Here is a 17,398-nt window from a genome sequence, read left to right as displayed (position 1 = left end):
GAAAACGTAGGTAGATTATATTTTTTAGGAAGAGATGGAAAATCATCTTCATTTTACCGACTCTGAACTTGTTCTTGGTTATGTTTTTATGCATCATGTCAACTCATGCACTTTTATTGCTACACTAGTACAGTTCTTTACATATTATTTAACAGAAGTTCAGTTGTCCATTTACAGTAAACTTACCATAGCTGGGAAAGCAGTCCTAATCATATGGAAGGGGTTCATAGCGGGCTGTTGTGGCGTGAACTGTGGCTGCGGGAAGTGTTGAGGGTTGAGTGGCTGCGGCACGAACCCGGTGCCCGTGTTGGCCCAGCCCACCCACATCGGCTGCGGGGGCACTGGCCCGGCGGCTGCTGGTTGAGTCGGGGGGGATGAACGCTGGGAAAAATAACATATTTTTGTTACAATTTGATGGTTTCGCTAAATCATCATCATCCTCCGAGCCTTTTTTCCACTATGTTGGCGTCGGCTTCCAGTCTAACCGATTGTAGCTGAGTACCAGTGTTTTTTGATGGTTTCGTTAAATATATACCGGTTTTATTTGGAGTAGCCTGAAAACTGGAAGTGTGAAAATTTTCCATGACGATTGTAATATACAAATGCATTATTGGACTTCCTTGCTGCATCTGCTAGGGACTTTTTCCATTATTTCCTCTTCTCAAAACATAAGAAGTGGGGCAGGACAAGCTTTTTGGAGCTTTCTGTCCTTTGTAAACTTGATTTTCAAAAGATCTGATTTTCAGAATACTTTGAAGAAATTACTTTTTATCTGCAAGCTAGTGAAAATAACAGAATACACTTCTCTTTAATAACTGATAGTACAATTGAGTTAGCTTTTACTTACGTGTTTCCTAGGGAATAGTTTAGAGTGCGGCTGTCGGGAATGCGGCTGTCCCCACATGACGCCGGCCGCGCCACCCGCTCCTGTGTCTTCTTCTACGCCACTTTGCATTTGTTCCTCTGTGGGAAAAAGTGGCAAAATGTAGTAAATGCAAACCTTTTGTCACATTTATGATTATTCTTAAGTAAGCTTTCTGTATCAGTCACTCAAAAAATAATATTTTAGTACAATCATTCTTTTACTGAAATGTTTGTTTTACGTGCATACGTATAAGTCGTACTACGTCAATTAGCCTGTAATCATCATTCTACTCTAAATCATAAGACCTAATGTAAATAGAGATCCATAAGGGTAAGACGGGAAGATACTAAATATGTACTTTTTATCTAATCCATGTTTAATTATTTATTATATTTTTAGATGTCAATCCTCCTTGCGCCCATCCTGCACCGAGCAGGCTGGCAAGAAGAAGAAGTTAAGACGTCGACTGCGATGACAGACCTTCAGAATTGACATGATTTCCAAATTATCTTGAATGCTGTATTTTTAATAACTTCGTTTTGATATCGTTAAATCATTTATAAAAGTAATGTTCGTAAGCAATAAAACTTGCACGGTTGTATGTCTATGAATTATGTGTTTTTAATGTTTGTCTACCCCTTCTGATCTGTCTTTTAAGATCAGAAGTGGGATAGCCACGCGTTCTTTACCGTTTCGTTTGCCGTCTAAATTGAGTAATTATTTGTTCTGTTATTGAAATTACATCTCAACCGTAAATAAGTTTTATTCTTACGCTCGAGAGTATTCTGAAGAAAAAGTATGAACTATACTATAGTTATAGTTCCGATACCGTTGCGATTCTATGAATGATCCCTATGTACTGTGACACAACCACGATATAACCGACAGCACATTGGAAGCCACAACATCAACATTATGGCAAAGAACTGGTCGAAGTCTTGACTAGAAATTGCAAGAGGAAAAGTGACAGCTGCTGTGTCTTGTTTGTAAAACAAAAAGCGATCGAATACTGGAGATACTGAAGATAGCCCACCAGCTGGAACTGCCTCAGTTCGATCTTACGAAGATTCCTTACAGCAGCAGATTTGTGTTTTAGAGTGAAACTCTTGGATTTCTTTTTCAGGATGAGTAAAGCACTGAAGCTCGAAGACAGTGGCTCTGAAAAGCCGTGTTGAAGTTTTACAAATTGCAGATAATAAATTTATGACCAATATTTTATGATTTGGACAGTTTTGGATTATGAATTTTGCAGATAGGGCTGAAACTTTTCAACTTATCATAATACGAGGTATAAGTATGTCTGGCGTTGAGAAGGAAAGAAGAAGCGTTGTATCGTGTCGCTACCTTTTACCACGCTTTTAGAAAATGACTTCAACAAAAAGCCCTAAAACTGCCAACTGTTAAAACAAATTGAATATTCTGTGCGATGCATGATTTGCTGTACTAAAATTTTGTTGAAAGAAGAGTATGGGTGTTGTTTTCATTATTCTTGGATACATTTTAAGAAATAATGGGAAATAATTTCTACTTATATAAAAAGGCCGGTTGTAGCTACAAAAAAAAAAACATCACCGGTTTCCATGGTGACATATCAAAGTTGTTATCCAGATATTGTGTTTTATCTTTCATGTGGTTAATTTGTCTTATGGCGAGAATAGTATCTAATACGTGAGCTGGAAACATGTATCCTGTCTGTCGAGTGAAGCAGCTCATCAAGATATCGCGAGGTCGCTCGTGCTTTTCGTGTGGAAGGAACCTCTACTCTTGTCTCGCTGTGGTGTCACATAATGTGACTCCCTGCTGATTATAAAACGCTAAGGCCTAGCGCTGTTTGCAGAGATATTACAAGAAGCATGGAGTGATAATGCTTGGTGAGATCAATCCAGTTCTTATGTATCTTATCTGTTATAAATAGTTAAGAAATTCAGTCATACGCAACTATAGTAAATCCTCTTATTGGCTTGCAGTGCGCGACGACTCGGGTTCGATTCTCGAAATGCGCCAGAAATATTCGATTAATTTTAGTTCTTAATACAAAACCTATGTTTTGAAGTTTGCGAAAGTGTTTGCATGACAGTGGAAACTGCAATAATGATGGCTAAATAGTAGAAGCAAAGAGATACATCTTCTATCTGCTTTTGAAATGTTTTGGCTTATCACATTTAACTAAATGTCTTTGCATGCAAGCTAGACTAAACAGAGCTCAATGAATTTGCTTCATATACTACCCCATTTATGACACTTTCTACTAAATACAGAAATATCAGTTTGCTGCTACCATGGTATAACTACGTTGTTTTAACCAATTGCTTACCAGTTTTGAGCAATTACTTACCTATTATTTATAACGTACACTGACTGAGTATACCTCAAATTGTGCGTCAGACTTCAGATTGTGGTGTAGAATTAATTACCTATACCTTCTCAGTACACAGTCACAATCGTACACTCACAGTCACACACTCACACACTCACAATCACTAAACAAGTTTGTTCTTACGACATCGCTTGCTAGGAAGCTCACAATTTAGCCTTACTGGTTCTTCACCGTTTAGCCACAGATTACTTTATAGTTGACAAAGGAAAATGTCAATGGCCTTAGCAGAAGTGTGCACTAAGTTGCGCGAGTTCTGGAATATTGAAATTGGGAGCTTAATTTTCTAGCAAATTTATAGGTCTCACGTCCAGTACATTACCAACTACTAATTGTTACGAGTTTTTACTTTATTAACATTTAACCTTATAAATCTACTTAACATTATGTTTTGCTGTACCTACGTTTAATTAAGGAGTGACTCGGAATATACCCCTGTAAGGCCTTTGCATTGGCATCGCGGCGACCGGGAATAGACCTAGCATTAAACAGTCAGTGCGCTTCCTCCTCTCTCCTACCATTGTATGTGCTGTGCCCGACAGGGTCCATAATTGTGACATAAATTACCTATAGAACAACAACTGTAAACATTATGGTGTGCATTAAAGAATTGAGTATTGAGTATAGAGCTGTTTCATATTTGTAATACTCTTGCTCTGATGCCTCCCGGGAAAGTCCCTGTAAGGTTTGGAGGACTGATAGCTGAGGCATGGAAGACAGCATTAATGTAAGATTTGTTTAGAGGAAGGCATTAATTGAAATGACTACTCCTAGTAAATGGCAATGATTCTTAACAATCTGGAAGCCTGACTAACAATGACAGCTTAGTTTTCGCTTTCTTATTAAAATGATTATGTTCACTTATAATCCTTACTAATAATGCATGAGAGTTCGTCAATTAATGTTTAAGTACTCAGATGTCTGAATCTAGCCCAAAGCCTACTTCTTTAACCTTCTGTCTACAGATATCGGAGACAAACTGAAACCTAAAAACACAATGAGATTAACTACGTGAGAAGCACATAATTTGACGACGTATGTGCTGCAGTTTCACACTTCTTGCGCTTGCTTTATTCCTGCATGCTGTACGGAGTGCCGACGGTCAACACATCGCACGACATTGCTCGCATGATGAGAGCGAGTGGATAGTATGCCTGGTATATCATGCATTCAGGCGATCAGGTGATCTGTTTTATTTTCCATGTGGTTCTCAAGTTGAGTTCGCATTGGCCTCATTGGTCTGGCAGACGCACAGCACGACTGCTGTCCAGTTTCGGGTTCGATCCCCGGGTCGGGCGGAAATCACTTTGTGGGGAGAAAAACTCCCAAAAGTAGCCCGAAATCTATAAGTTCGTGATAGACATCTATCCATCAGTGAGTTTATAAATGTTGATCATGCGCTTGATATCTCTCCGGTTGTATTGGTTTACCGTCTCAACGAAATGTGAGAGTAACAGTGCATCTGTGTCTGCCCAAATGCTTGTGAGCTATAGTGTGCCCTGCGCGGCTGGCTGATCTCCTTAGAGAGAATCGCTGTTATGACCAGCAACTGGTTTAGACGCTATTCAGTCATACATCCGAGACAATTTTTCTCTTAGCTGAAATAAGTATTTCAATTGTGATACCCGTGAGATGACGTCACATAATAATGCATTTACGAATAAGACTTATTGAGCCGAGCTCAATTATGGAACAGACTAAGTTAAGCCTGGTAGTTAAGTCCTCGTAATTCCTCGTGTGGCTCGTACTGGCACTGGTAAATATTGTGCGTTACATTGGATCAATGCTCAGCAGCAAGTACCCATGCGAAAACTACTGTTAGTTGCAAGTGTTACTAGTAGTTAAGCGACGACGAGTGCCTGTGTGGCTTTAAAGATAATCTCGCTACGTCCGACCTTTAGAGTTACGTTTTTGCTGACTACTTAGTGAACACCGTGTGTTTACGGTTCTTTCGAACAACTGGAAACGTACTCGTTTGTTTGTTCTAGTGTGTCCACAGAATGTGGAACTGTTGGGGACTATCAACCAATCGATATTTTTTTATGGTCAGAAGTGACCGAACGAAAAGATTTTCCTTGGTATTATTTCTGTTACAGTGCACTTACACGAGGACGTGTAGAGCGCAGAATGGCCGTGTCGGCGCGGCCCAATATTGCTGGCTAATTCCTTGTTGGTGGTCGTCATGGTGTTGTAAGGTGGCAACGTCAATTGAAATAACCTTATATGGAGTCTTAAGGGAAGTCTGATCTTATATACTTTCAATTTGTTGGTCCCATCATGACCTTTTACCATTATTTTATAAAAAAAATGATTAAAACTACATACGTGTCAATTTTAACCGTTGATCACTTATGTTTGTTGGTACGTGATTAACGATGAGTAACGATGATATTTTGGATTACTATTTTGATTTTATGTGTCAAAGTTATGTGTGTCGTGCAGCTATTGGCTTATTTAGCCATAAAAGAAAGTGCTTGCGGCACTAATAACCGCATAGACAAGCACTGCCACAATCATCTGACCAAGATGCTATGTGGCCAATGATGATGATGTCAAAGTTATAATTAAGTCATGGATTTATTTCTTTGAAAACTTAAATCGTTCAAATGAATGGTCAGCAGTGGCCGAGCGAAATGCACCTCTCATAAAAGTTTGTTAGAACGCCACTGCTTCCGCTGTGGCGAAGCAAGTGGACACCTCCTCAGCTTTCTTTGAGAGCTGCGAGGCAATTTGACAAGGACAAGGACTTTGAGGACGTTCGAATGTACATGCGTGAGTCTCTGTGTGCGTGCCATGAAAGGGTGCATGAATATTGATGTGTTGATCTAATTGGCCTACTTTCAATGACTGATTTTGACCTAGACTGTGATTTTAGCTTGGAAATGGTCTTTTCTTTGATTTTGACTTTGACGTGCTAGTTGTCTAGACCACTTTGAGAACGTATGAATGTACGGGTCTCTGTTTATACCGTGGCGGTGTTACCCTGGAGGCCGCTGAGAGAACATACGACGGTATGGGTCTCTGTTTCACGTCGTCATAGTATGCAACCTAAACGGCTTAATTGCGCGCCTATGCTATGAAGGCGTCAAATGACATGCAAACCTTTATGACGTTGAGCCTCTATCACGAATGACACGCAAACCTTTGTTGAGCCTCTGTCTCCAATGACACGCAAACTTTGGTTGAGCCTCTGTCTCCAATGACACGCAAACTTTGGTTGAGCCTCTGTCTCCAATGGCACGCAAACCTTGGTTGAGCCTCTGTCATCAATGATATGCAAACGTTGGTTGAGCCTCTGTCACCCGGCAGTGTATGGGGAGTGATGGAAATCCGGATTCTGTCATTCACTATGCACTGAATCACATTTTTCCATCCGTGATAAGTCTGAAGCTACTTTTTCTTTTTCTTTTAATATTTTTTATACATTTTTGTCTGTGGGCGCTTGAAGTGCACACATGCGCCCATGGTACGTACGAGTAACAAATAAAAGTAAAAGGAAGTTTTATTTTATTTTCTTCAAGATGTATGCTTCAGTCTTATTCACGACGCCGGGCAGAATATTGATATGTTTCCCACATATGTTTCAGAATACGAGCAACCTCATGCTGGTTCCCTTGGGGAAGATAGACCTGAGGCTAATGACGCGAATGATGGTGAAAGCGTGGATGAAGGTGCAGTCAACGACGTGGATGAAGATGCGGTCGAGGACGCCACGCCGTCAGGAACGGCCGTTTTAGATGTCAATCCTCCTTGCGCCCATCCTGCACCGAGCAGGCTGGCAAGAAGAAGAAGTTAAGACGTCGACTGCGATGACAGACCTTCAGAATTGACATGATTTCCAAATTATCTTGAATGCTGTATTTTTAATAACTTCGTTTTGATATCGTTAAATCATTTATAAAAGTAATGTTCGTAAGCAATAAAACTTGCACGGTTGTATGTCTATGAATTATGTGTTTTTAATGTTTGTCTACCCCTTCTGATCTGTCTTTTAAGAATATAGTTTTTGTGAGATATAAAAAAAAAAAAAATGTATTCTGCATAAACAAGACAGATACAGAGCACAAAAAATAGGGAAGAAAAAAGAGGGAACAAAGAAAGAATGTAAGCTTAAGATAAATCAGTGTTAAGTTCCAACTCACCTTTAATGAGCTTCTTAATATAAGGGTCGAGGTTGATAGTGAAAGGCAGGAATATCTTGAGGTCTGCAGCGGTGAGGGTGGCGCGGTGGAAGCTCAGGAACACTTCCAGTTTGCGCTCGTCGCGGTCCAACTCCATCAGAGTGCTGGCTTCGCGGAGACCGCTCATTAGGGGTTTTACTCTGGCAGGAAGAACATTCAATTTATAGATAGAGACATCTTTTGGGGAAACTTAAATTGAATGTTTTTTATTTGAATGAAACTGCAGATTCTTGGGATACTTTACGAGCAATTTTAGATAATTCTGTGTTGTTCAATTGAACAGGACAAGTTGTGGATTTAGCGAATCATATTTCTTTCAGATCTGAGAATCGGAATGGTATATAGGTTAATATGGCCCAGATTCACTGGTTACTGATAAAACATCTCAGTCTATCAGGAACATTCTAATAGATAAACTATAACTCTTGGTTAGAAAAAACTCGGATATTAAAATCTGGAAGAAAATATGAGCAGGCTTTACATGAAGAAAGCATTAAGTATCAGATAAGTAACTGACAATGTCGGTAAACAATTTAATCTCAAATCAAATCGTTTATTTATTGTACAGCCTGCACCACTAACTTGGAAATAAACTCACTTCTCATAAATATGTTTGAGCGAAGTGGAGTCGTCGATATGTTCCTCGTAAGTCTCGTGATGGTAGATGATCCACGAGGTGCGGAAGGGCCACTGTTCCGTCAGGTTCACCCACGACGCCAGCTGGTACCAGTTGAACTCGATTTGGAATGCCTTTAGAAGACGACCTGCGGGCAAAGAGGGAAATGGTTACATCACTGGCGAACGAGTTTTTGGCTCCACATAAGATAATGAAACAACTACATAACAAAAGACAACATAAATTAATTAAATATTCTGTTAAACAGATTATTCCATTCCCTTCTTTCTCAATTTCAACTGCACTCTTTTGAGTCGACGTACTATTTATTTATCTGTAACTTTGTCTTAGTACCTATGTGACCTTAAGGCAGTATGGCTCAGATCTTTTATTTAGAACTTTGTTACCACAATCTATGATTCTTTTTCTATAGCAAATACTCCGCTACTAACGATCCAATTTGAGAAAAAATTGCAACTGTCACTGTTGAGAAGCTACATTATCCCCGAGTCACATAGGCTATATTTGGACCAGTTCCATCAGGACTAGGTCTCAACCACGGGAAACAGCCAGTATTATACAAAACAAAAATCTCCAACTTACCAGTAACGTAAAGCACATTCATCAGCCTTCTCATGCTCCTAGGATTGACATCACTGAAGTAGTCGTCCGTCAGCAGCACTCTATTAAGATCAGCAGCCCCGGCGCCGGCCGCGCCCGTAGCGCCGCGGTGCAGGCCCGACGCGACGGACGATGCTACTGACTCTGACGGACGCAGGCGCCGTTCTCGGGCCGCTTGACCTTTGATCCGTTCTTGGCTTGACATGAGCTCTGATGTTGATGAAAGGCGCCGTGCTGATACCTGGATTTTGGTGAGAATGGAGTGGTATTGAATATGTTTGTTTTAGAATAAAACGTTGAAACTTATTTTTTGATAATCGAATCCAGCTAGATAAAGTTGGAGATATTAATAAAACCTACGGTCTTTTCAATAGCTATCATCTAGTTCATCATCTCCAAAAAATAAGTATATATAAATAGTTTGATAGTCCTTACACTAGATTCATTAAATTCCACTTAAAGAAAAGGTTCTTGATTCGACTGATATTTCTAAAATTGAGTTAAAAAATGATCAAAACTCACAGATCTCTGCAGCGACGTCGAGAAGTCGTCAGAAGTGATAACTTGCATCCTCCTCGCCGCAGTCTGCTGCGCAGTCTTGACTCTGCGCAGCGCAGAATTCTGTAGATAGAAGGGCAGCTGAACCATGTTGCGCAGATAGTCCCAGCCGCCGATGTTGCTCTCGCTGAACGCCCGCCGGCTGTTTATTTCCACTGCCTACTCGGAATTGAGTGTAAAATATTTAGTAATTTCTATGGCAATATAGTTTTTAACTTCGGTACAGTATTTTGAAGCAATGTTAGCACCCACGTTTCATTATTATTGAGAAATCTTACAATGAAGCTACTTAAAAAATATTAGCTCGACTATAAATCAATTTTAGAAATGCTGTGGATCAAGGACTATTGGTCAAGATTGGACAAGACAATCAGCGCCTTTTCATGTGGTCCAAATCACATGTGACAGATTTATATTAAGCTAAAAATGTACACTATACAAAGGCAATAAAGTCTCATTTTGCCTGGCAGTTCTCTCACACAACACTTGAAAACTAACATCAACCTTCAAATAACTCTATGAAACATGTATACTGTATTTATATAACAGTTGCAATGTTTTCGCGCGTAATGTATATTTATTAAAAAAAGAAATAGATGAACTTTTTTCTGACAAAGTTCAGTTATTAAGTTGAATATATTTTGTATTCTCTTTCCTTAATTTTTTTGAAGTATCCGCTGGGATTAAGAGTTTGCAATTTGATGTCTTTACTTCCACATTAAACATTAAAAAAAACATAAAGGATAACTAAGAAGAAGACACAAATAACATGACACGAATTGGTAACTCTCTAAGAATAAGAACAACGAAAACTAAAAAAATCTGACTGGCACAGAAAAATTACGCACGGACTGATATGAAAGAAACGTATAACATGAAATTATCCTAACAAAATGTCATGCAACACTTACGGCCAAGTGCATCAAATATGCAATATTCAAAATGTCTTTTATTAGTAAGTCCAGATGACACGATTATGTATTAATTTTGATGCAATCGACCGATAACAATGGCTATAATATACAAGATATACATCTGACCAATTTGTATGTATGTATAATTCGTTGAAATCATGCAGATACATGATAGAGAGGGGACACAACATCGATTTTGAAAGCTAAGGGGAAAAGGTTAACACCAAACACATGAGGGGCTTAACTGACCTCCATCCAAGCAACCTGTATGAAATGCATAATACTAGTAAGAAACCGTGGCTATAAACTTCTATACTAAGCTTACACTATGTTAATCAGTCGACATAGTAGACAAACATAACCAGGGCGGGGAATAAGTAAACGCAATACCGGCAAATCAAATTAAACAAAGCAAAAAATATATGAGGATAACCCTTCGATTGCTAGTTATAGAGCTTGGTCATTGCAGTGACAATTTAAGATGACAATAACAATATTAGCTAGATAAAAGAGCTGCATTAATCAATCACTCTTTTGCAATTATTCACGCGGTATAGTTTTATCGACATATCAATATGACATGTCGATGATTGATATTATCCAAAATATCGATACAGGCTTCAGGAAAATTAGTTTTAATTTAATGCTAGTATTTTAGTGCAGTTTTTGAGCCAAAACTCAATCTTAGAATTTCAGAGTGTTTTTTCAAGCTTTACTCAATTTAAATATGAATATTGTCATAAATTTTGAATTTCCTTTCTTACCTTGCTAATGATATGTGGGTCGATAGCTAACAGCAGTATGAAGGGGCTCTTGGGGTCTGAACACAGCGCGTAGACCGCGTTCAGTAACGCGAGCACCTTTTCTTGTTCGCAGCTGTCTAACGCGTCCACTACTACGACTAGACGAGTTTGTTGCCCGGTGAATGCGTCTAGACATGACACCTGGATAGAAATATTTGATTTTAGATATGCTGTTTTATGCACAACATATTTTAGTGAGATAAATTGATTGAGAATCCTTAATATCCATGACTGAGTCAATGGAAGAATTTATAGGATAAGATTCCATATAGTTAATGAGATTCCATTAGTAAATTTTAAACATCTTTGGCAGTCTTTACGAGTCAGTAGAAAGCAGCAAGTCTGACAACCAGTTTTACCAATGCGCATTGGGTTGCCCGGGTAACTGGGTTGTGGAGATCAGATAGGCGGTCATACCACATATTATAGTGGTACTCAGCTGCATCGGGTTAGGGCCAGGCCACAACAGTGCGTTGCGGCGTCGCATCGCAAAAATCAACGACGCATATCATATTAATCGCATAGCTGTGCAATGTTGTTTTTGCGATGCGACGCCGCAACGCACTGTTGTGGCCTGGCCCTCAGACTTAAAGCCGACCTCAACATAGTCGGTAAAAGGTTTGACGCAGATGAACTGAGTTAATGCAAGGATTTACCTACAGAAAACCAACTGATATCTCATTACATTAAATCAAAAATTATTCATCTTAAGACTTTCTTTACAAACTCACCACATGCGTAAGAGCCTGCACCTCAGGTCTCAACGCTAACGTAGGGGCATGCGCATGCGCCGGTTTCTTGGTGGCCCGGGCCAGCCTCGCGCGCGGCGGCTGCGCGAGCGCGGCGAGCACGCGGCCGCAGGTGTAGAGGTTGGCGAGCAGCGCGGCGCCGCTCACGGCACACGCGCCGATCATCAGCCCCTGCTGGATGTCGCGTCGCCTGCGGGCCGTAATCAGTGAGCCTTCGGATGGCTTCTGACTTAGGTATATCTAACTTATTTATCTACCTACTCCTTTTTAGGAACATCATGAATTTTCTATTTGTTTGTACCATGGCTTGAGCTTGATACTTTATTTGGTTGGGAAATGAAAACTTTTGGAACAATGTTATTACAAAGGTCATAAATAGTTAAAACAGTCTCTGAAGTCATAAACATTTCAAACGTTAACTAGACCCTTTATTTGGTTGAGAAATGAAAACTTTTGGACTATTTGGACCAATGTTGTTATTATTACAATAGACAGAAATAGTTAAAAACAATTTTTGAAATCATAAAATGTGAAACGTTAAATGGAACTAGTAATAAATTAATGCATTTTGGATGAGACAATAAAAAATTAATGCATTTTTAGATATTACCATAAAGTACAGGTTAAATCTAATACTCACTGCGGATCCACTTCTCGGTCAGTTAAGTACATAATAAGTACACACAATCCAACAAGTATACAAGTAAAGCACAGCTCGAATGTGACGATGTGAGGAATACAGCATACTCGGCGCCATCTGAAAAAACATATTACAATGTCTTATTCCAAACACTTTGAAAGAAAATTTTAGGACTATACTTATGAAGTCTTTGTAGGATCATTAAATTTCATAGAACATTTCATTGGCGAGCTTCTTTTTTTAAACCAGCTTTCAAAAAAGGAGGTTTTCAATTCGGATATTTGTATACAATTTTTTACTACTTTAGAGACTGGGAGTATTTTGATTTTTTAGCATCTATACTTTTTTAAATTAATGTCTTAACCAGATTCATTATAGTTGGTATAAAATGTTAAGAAGATATATGTAGCACTAATTCCACGCGAGATTCTTGATTATTCTTGATAACGCTTGATTCAATATTTTATGTTAAGTTGGTTATTTATTTTTATTTTTTATTCCACAAACAGCTTAACTTACTTCCACCCAGAAGTAGAAGACACAGGCTTAGGTCTGAAAGCCCTGGCTAGCCTCGTGCAGACCCGCCCGTACTGACACTCCAGCGCCTCGCCTAGACTGGCGATCATTTGTACAACCATCGCGTCGCCTTCTTGACCGCCACCGCTCTTCATACCTTCCGTGAAGTGGAACCTGGTAAACGATTATGATTATCACAATTTGCTAAGCCTTTTCCTTACTATTTTGGGGTCTGAAAGTACTCATTCAATAACCTATGGATTTTCTAAGCATAAACATCTCTAGATACATTTTTCCTATTTGTGATAATTATACATTGACATTTGTTGCTGTTGTTATAAAAACACATAAGAAGTGGTGAAGGGTGAGCGTTTTTGAGGCTGTCTTTTGTTTTTTTTCCGTTCGTTTAAGTAAAGTACTGATTTATCAGACTAATTTTAATAAAGATTTTGAGTTTGGAAACTAGCACAATATCTTTCAGGTTTTACAAAGTATTATTCGTACCTTATTGGAGTAGCTGGCAACGCCCTCGGATCGTTCGGTCCAGGCGGATGACAGAACACGACTTGCAGCGCCAACAGTAGAGAACTGAACTTACGACCTAACGCCGACAGAACGCCGCCGGCCCACCACCACTCATATCTGTGAACAGGTTGTAAAAGTTTTTAACAAAAATAGGTATAATACCTACGGACTTCTATAATATACCTGAAACCATCTCTTAACTCTGACAAATAATATGCTGACCGCATCAAAATCGTTACAAATGTATTGAAATTGAGAACTAATTTTTGAAGTCGGTTAAAAAATTATTAATATTAATGGATGTATTGAGATCAACAGCCAGTTGAATCCAATGAAAATAAACATAGTCGAAATCCTGCGGTTCATGTACCTACGCACATGAAAACAGATCAGAGCGTAGCGTAAAATACTTGATTTATGTATGTCGATCTGATTGTCGGATCGCCAGAGTAATACGTAAATCATTTAAATTTTATGTGCAATTGAAGATATTGTGTAAATACTATAAAACGAAAATGGTTGAGAAAAATCGTTTTTTTGTGTTTCGTTATATTAACTTATAAGATACTCAACACACAATTTATTTGTTGGTCTTTCTCAGCCCTATCTTTTTATATGGAGCAACAGCCTATCTTATTTCTTCAACTCTTGGTAAGACTACGAACCGTCTTACCAAGAGTTGAAGAAATCGACTTTTATGTCATAACATTATTGTTTTGTCGTAAGTAAAAGGACTCACTTATTCCCAGTGTACCAGAGTATATACAGGCCTATATAAATAAGCGCGAAGAGGGCGAAGCACAGGCCTACAGCGACGTAGGGCGGAGCCCCCGACACCGCTGTTATGGCGGCTACGGACAGGGCTACATGCCACGCCCCCCACGACACCGCCCACGACCACGCCCACCCCGTCTCGCTCCACTGACGAGCGAAGTTCTTCATCTCCTCTGAGGAATATAGGCAAACGGTTACAATAGTGTAGCTGTGTAAGTATTTATGAATTTGTGGTGCCAAATGACTAAAGACATCAGCAGGTCAACCTACACGAATCTGTCAAATTTTACCAATAGAACATTAACCTTCCACTATTGTGATAAGGTTGAAAATCTATTAACGAAATGTGAAAGATTGGGGTAGGTTGGTGTGCTGTCGTCTGTATTTGACACAAAGACCTAAAAACAACCAAATAATATATATAAATAATATAGCAACAATAATATGAATACCTAATGCATAAAATTCAATGTGTGAACCCTACTCAATTAGTGGAATACATATGAGTAATATCGACCGTTCAGGCTGGTCATAATATTGTCAATGAGCCGGGTAGCAATTCATTTATTTTCGGGGACACACTTATAATGAATGTATTCTAAAATTAATAAGTGTAATATAACAACATAAAGTGTGTCTATTTTGGCTTGCAACCGAGATGCGTTCCTGTGGATTCTGCGGGAAATAGTGGGAGTGACATAGTGTTGATAGATTTGTGTGGCCCTATTTCAACGTTTAGTCATTCATTATAATTTATATGAAGCGACACGCTGGGCATGTCGTGACAATGTGGGTGTGCCAAGACCACATGGTACACACAATCACGGTCCAAACTTTCAATAAACGATTGTTTATTTACTAATTTTATGACGCCATAGATCAGTCAATTGACGCACTTCATTTTTAAGCTTGTCTTCATCCTTGTTTATAGATGTCAGAACAGAATAATAATACTTCATAATATGCACTTATTATGATAATACTAGATAAAAAATGTATCCTCAATTAATTTTGATTTATTACTTTGACATCAATTATGATAAGGAAAAAAACATTGATTTTCTCACCTTTAAGTTTATTGAGCAAAAATGATTTTCCGGATCCCCACCTCGCGTAAAGTCCCACAGTGATGGGTACTGAGAGACTGGGCTCTGAGAGCATGTCAGCCAGCGCCGCGCTATACAACTCGTATCCTAACATATTCTCGTTATCTTCATTCGTGTTCAGTTTCCGGGCGCCAAAGATCTGTCCTAGTATCGTCTTGTTGTAACTCATGTCTATGTTGTAAGGAGTCTCGTTGAGTTTGTTCGGTTTGTACAGAAGTTGACTGTGCTTCGGATTGCGAAGGAGGATTTCTACAATTTGCTGCAAAAGAAATTATGAAGTATGTTGAGATCGAAAACCGATTACTGTTGTGTAATGTAGGAACTTGATAAGGAAAATGCGATGAACCGTGCATGATAGTGAATAATGACAATAATCTTATAAGACGTGAACATGATTTAATATGCCATTACTTGTTTATATATTTTGATATTTTCCTGTTCACAATCAAGTTATGCTTTAATGGGCAAAAAACTATTTATATTATAATTTTTATTGTTCTTTTATCTACTAATTTGCATTATTTTGACACAATTTTTACAAATCATTTATAGTAAATCTATTATAATTTATTTACTTTGGAGATACCTCATATTTAAATATTATCAACAACTGAATGAAAACGGGCAAAATTCTTACAACTTGATAATAGCTACATTAGAATCATATCAAATTCTACGAATGTAGCCATGGCCTAAATTCCAATAAAAGTATGACACAATTTTCTAAAAGCATCTGATCATCAAAAAATTACATTATATCATTATATATTTTTTTGTAAATACAGAAAATCATTGTCACCACAGTGGATACCACAAGACGGCCACCGCAGACGGGGTAGGCCGCGGAAATTACGCCGGAACCACCTGGACACCTACCTAGAGTCCTGATAGGTCGGATCACTCAAGGATCGATAGATGTGGAAGCTTTTCCCCAGTAGTTGGACACTTTAGGCTATGAAAAAATATATAAGTACAATGTATTACCTTAGAGCGAGCTCTCATAGCGATATGCAGCGCGGTGTCGCCCCTGACGTCGGCGACGTTGACCCGCGCCTTGCGCTCCAGCAGTAGCTGTACCATCTCCGCGTGACGCGACCGCACCGCTCGCATCAGTGGCGTGTCGCCAGTCTGTGTTATTGTTACATAAATTAATTAAACAATTGTTCTTCGTAAAATATTTTCTATGGATACACTGACTGCTTGAAGCAGACACAATTGACTGTGCAGTCGACAGCTTGAAGCTGTCGCCCCTGACTGCTTCAAGCGGTCCGTTTATTGCCGGCCTAAGATGTCTTGGACTAATTAAGAGGTTTATGTAAAGAAATTCACAAAGAAAATTGTAGATAAATTCACCTTTCACCTTTAAAGCGAATCAATTTCCCTATATGTATAACCCAATCTAGTTATTTTTGGTACTGTTTTGAGCATTGTATGTCAGATAGAGGAATATATTGCAATCGAAATAATTTAATTTTCCACAACAGTTTTAGTGTGTTTGTAGATAAAATCATTAAACTTGATCAGTTTAATAAAAGTTTCGTAACAAATCAATCGCTTGCTTCGATTATTTTTTCTAAGAAAACATGAATAAATGAATATTGGCAATGTCTACAAAGTATATTTCAAGTCAGCTGACGGTGACTCATACATAATTATAATTACGTAACACAAATCACGTTATGGTTACCAATATGGTTGTTTTTTCTTGTTGTATTCCCCGTCGTGGCATCCGTCTGCGCACCTATACATAAATACGCAGTTGAATCGTAAGAGTCAATTAGAACTGAACATTTCTTAATAGGCTGTTCCTTTTATTTTTTCATAATTGCTCAGGATACACTATTAAACAACCGTTTCTTGTTCAGAGGATGTTAGACATTACAAAGACGTTCTTAAAGTACCTTCAATAGAGTTCAAAATTGCCTGACAAAATCTGTCAAATATATTTTTACTGTTCCACCCAAGTCTGATGCGTTACCCTTTCATAAGGCATTTTCTTACCAGTTATCGCAGGTCTAAAGCTCTTTCAAGTATTATCTACCACAGGACATACTTTTGTTATATGCTATGCCCGACAGGGTTAATTGTGACATAAACTACCTGTATGCCAACAACTGTAAACATTATGGTACACACTAAAGTATTGAGAGTTTACT

General features: G+C 38.7%; 1 protein-coding gene across 5 annotated transcripts in view; it reads right to left on the bottom strand.

The window, feature by feature from the left end:
• Nucleotides 1-17,398, bottom strand: part of LOC124631073 (kinase D-interacting substrate of 220 kDa B) — a 63,117-nt gene that overhangs the window by 7,208 nt on the left and 38,511 nt on the right. For all 5 annotated transcript variants that reach the window (XM_047165227.1, XM_047165230.1, XM_047165231.1 and 2 more), the window contains 14 exons: nt 16,227-16,370; nt 15,204-15,501; nt 14,102-14,309; nt 13,342-13,479; nt 12,841-13,011; nt 12,322-12,438; nt 11,664-11,871; nt 10,894-11,073; nt 9,180-9,374; nt 8,640-8,898; nt 8,019-8,184; nt 7,382-7,560; nt 848-963; nt 187-381 (listed from right to left, as the gene is read on the bottom strand). In XM_047165227.1, the coding sequence (XP_047021183.1) occupies nt 187-381; nt 848-963; nt 7,382-7,560; nt 8,019-8,184; nt 8,640-8,898; nt 9,180-9,374; nt 10,894-11,073; nt 11,664-11,871; nt 12,322-12,438; nt 12,841-13,011; nt 13,342-13,479; nt 14,102-14,309; nt 15,204-15,501; nt 16,227-16,370 (2,574 nt within the window). The remainder of the gene's footprint in view (nt 1-186; nt 382-847; nt 964-7,381; nt 7,561-8,018; nt 8,185-8,639; nt 8,899-9,179; nt 9,375-10,893; nt 11,074-11,663; nt 11,872-12,321; nt 12,439-12,840; nt 13,012-13,341; nt 13,480-14,101; nt 14,310-15,203; nt 15,502-16,226; nt 16,371-17,398) is intronic.

This window comes from Helicoverpa zea, chromosome 6 (genome assembly GCF_022581195.2).
Source record: "Helicoverpa zea isolate HzStark_Cry1AcR chromosome 6, ilHelZeax1.1, whole genome shotgun sequence".
NCBI classification, from domain to species: domain Eukaryota; kingdom Metazoa; phylum Arthropoda; class Insecta; order Lepidoptera; family Noctuidae; genus Helicoverpa; species Helicoverpa zea.
This window is presented reverse-complemented; position numbering and strand designations above follow the sequence as displayed.